The sequence below is a fragment of the Myotis davidii genome, unplaced genomic scaffold (assembly GCF_000327345.1).
Source record: "Myotis davidii unplaced genomic scaffold, ASM32734v1 scaffold6, whole genome shotgun sequence".
Classification (NCBI taxonomy): Eukaryota; Metazoa; Chordata; class Mammalia; order Chiroptera; family Vespertilionidae; genus Myotis; species Myotis davidii.
The window spans coordinates 16,480,434-16,483,175 of record NW_006383011.1 but is presented as its reverse complement, the minus strand read 5'-3'; the positions used below and the strand labels follow the sequence as shown (position 1 = coordinate 16,483,175).

The 2,742-nt window shown below is 35.3% G+C and overlaps 1 protein-coding gene across 3 annotated transcripts in view; it reads right to left on the bottom strand.

Annotated features, from left to right (window-relative positions):
* The window catches only part of SRBD1 (S1 RNA binding domain 1), a 165,613-nt gene that overhangs the window by 129,993 nt on the left and 32,878 nt on the right, over positions 1–2,742 (bottom strand). For all 3 annotated transcript variants that reach the window (XM_006778638.2, XM_006778639.2, XM_015557949.1), the window contains one exon: positions 2,384–2,491. In XM_006778638.2, the coding sequence (XP_006778701.1) occupies positions 2,384–2,491 (108 nt within the window). The remainder of the gene's footprint in view (positions 1–2,383; positions 2,492–2,742) is intronic.

Genomic DNA, 2,742 nt, shown 5'->3' with positions numbered 1-2,742 from the left:
GGAAAGTAGATAGAAGGCATGAAAAAAATACCAGTACTCCGGACAATGGAAGCAGCTCACGGCTCATTATAGAGGCATGTAATTTCACATGCTAAAGTAAAAAGAAATACCAAGACATAAGGCTATAGAGACAAAAAGAAACCAGATCACAAAGGGCCAATCAAGCACATTCTTCTAAAGATTTTGCATTTTTTCCTGGAGACAAAGAAGATCCATTGAAGGATTTTAAGTAGAAGAGTATGAAATAACCAGATGGAAATTTTAGGATGGCAATGTGGAATATATATGGGAAAAAGAAACAAGACAGAGATCATCTATGACCCTATTATAATAATTCAGACAAAAATGATGATGTCCTGAACCAACTCTCCCCTAGTAACCATGGAGATAAACAGAAGTCCAAATTCAAAATATAATGAAAAATAGTAAAATAGCACTTGGCTTTAGGAAAGAGGTAGGTGTAAAAAATGACCAGGAATGAATGACCAGGACAATCACAGAACTAAGAAACGTAGAAGTAGACTACACTTTATATGCAGTCAACTGAATAAAATGGCTGCAAAATAATGGTCTACATGATCTCACTTAATTCATGAATGGAGAAAAGTCTGGTTCACAATGGTTATGTCTAGGTAGTGAATTATGTGTTTTTTCTTTGTTTTACTGATTTTTTCAATTTTTCTACACTAGGACAAATTTCCTTTTAATTAGAGAATTAAAGTAATTTTCTTTTTAAAATAAAAATCCATTGGGAGTTTCCCCCCTCAACCGCTGTTCAGGTAATTACAAGTATTTCTATTGAGAGACACATCTACTGATATAGATGTCTGAAAACCAACTTATGGAATGAAATAAGATATATTTCTTTAACCACAGGCATTTTACAAAAAGAGAAGGAAAGTGCTCTTGCTTGTCACTAATGGAAGTCAGAGAAGGATTATACATTAAAGAATTCCACACCAAACAACTTTCATTAACTCTCAATAAAATTATTCCACAAGCAGTGAAGCTATGCAAATCTATGCAAGCTATACATGCATATAAGCATAACAAATGGACATAAGACACTAGGAGGTAGGGGAGGCCAGGGGATTGTCAAGGGTGGGGAAAAAAGGAGACATATGTAATACTCTTTGTAATTCTTTAAGCAATAAAACAATTTTTAAAAAAAGCAAATCAAATATATACAAAAATGTCAAAAGTGCCACTAGACATTATATGCAACATGGAAAACAAGATAAAGGAAATGAAATTTTAAATAAGTTGTTTCTTTTTTACTTCAATAAGAACAGAATCCCTTATTTTTAAATTTGATAACCCAGCACTCAAAAAAAGAGATGTTACTTCACACAGACTTGAAATGAAATAGTTCTCCAAAAGAAATACTATTTTTAAGGGATGTCTGGGCTAAAATGGATGAATCAAGAGAATGAATGACTTTAACAAAAAAGAGGTTGGACAAAGGAACTATATGTTGTTTTTAATAGTACCTCCTCACTCTCTGCTCTAAATACCTCTAAACTCAATGTCCAGGTCCAGAAAAAGAAAAACAAACAAACAAAAAGGCTACTATAAATTAATGAGGTTGAAGAGATGACTAAAACTAGAGTTCCAAGATAACCCTCGCTGAAACCTATGAACAAGTGAGGATGAAGAAAATCTGTGGCACATAAGAAGAAATGCCGGAAAGCCTGGTTTGTAAAGATTGCCAACCAAGACCAAGGTTAGAGGGAAGAGAAAAGAGGGGTTTGCCTCCTAACATTACTTTTCTTTCCATCTCCTCCCCTAGAAACAAAACTGTACCTCACCTTTTTTGTAGTTCTTTATAACAGTCCCTCTGTTGGTCCATCTACATGATTCCTTTAACAACCTTTTAATATTTGCTCATCATTGCTGATAATTACTCATCCAAATAACTCCCGTTTGGAGTGAAAAACATTGTATTACCTTTCTCTCTTCATAGCAATAAATTCATTATGTGTTGCACTGATTCTCTTATGCTTTTTTTGGCTCTCTTTATCCCTAAAACTGCTTCCAACTAACTTCTCCATTAACTTCTTAGTTTGTTTCTCCCAAGCCAAATCTCTCATCAATAAAACCCTTTATTTGGCGTGGTTGTCAAACTGCAAGATTGTATTGCAGAACTGGAAAAGGTACATAGGAGGGGTCAAGATTTGATAAGTATGTCATAATTCATAGCTGTTTTGTGATGTATGAATGTGAATGCCTCTTCAGACTGAAAATCTATACTTAATTTTAAGACTTTGTGCTTGGGACTCAGTTCTTTGGATTGATTGATGGATCAACAAATACTTATGCTTTAATAGGCTCATTTCATACATAATAATAAACTATACAAAATTAAATTAGACAAGATGCATACCTGAACTCTCTACAGAGGAGAGGATAAATAAGGCGTTTAAAAGAATCATCTATTGAATTGTGTAAAATCTTCATTAACTCCGGCCTTGCAAAGCGACGTGGTCTCCACCTGAGGGGGGAAAAAAGCTATACTAAAACTGATGTACCAATAACAAGACTAGGAAACAGCTCTTGGAAGAGGAAAGAGGAAGTGGAACAGAAAAGGGGGGAATAACTTTACTGAAGCAAAGTAACAGTCTGTGTAGAGAGACTATCATGCCTGGAAAATTATTAACTACTAGAGGCCTGGTGCACAAAAATTTGTGCACTCGGGGGGGGGAGGGGGGTCCCTCAGCCCGGCCTGTGCCCTCCAGTCTGGGA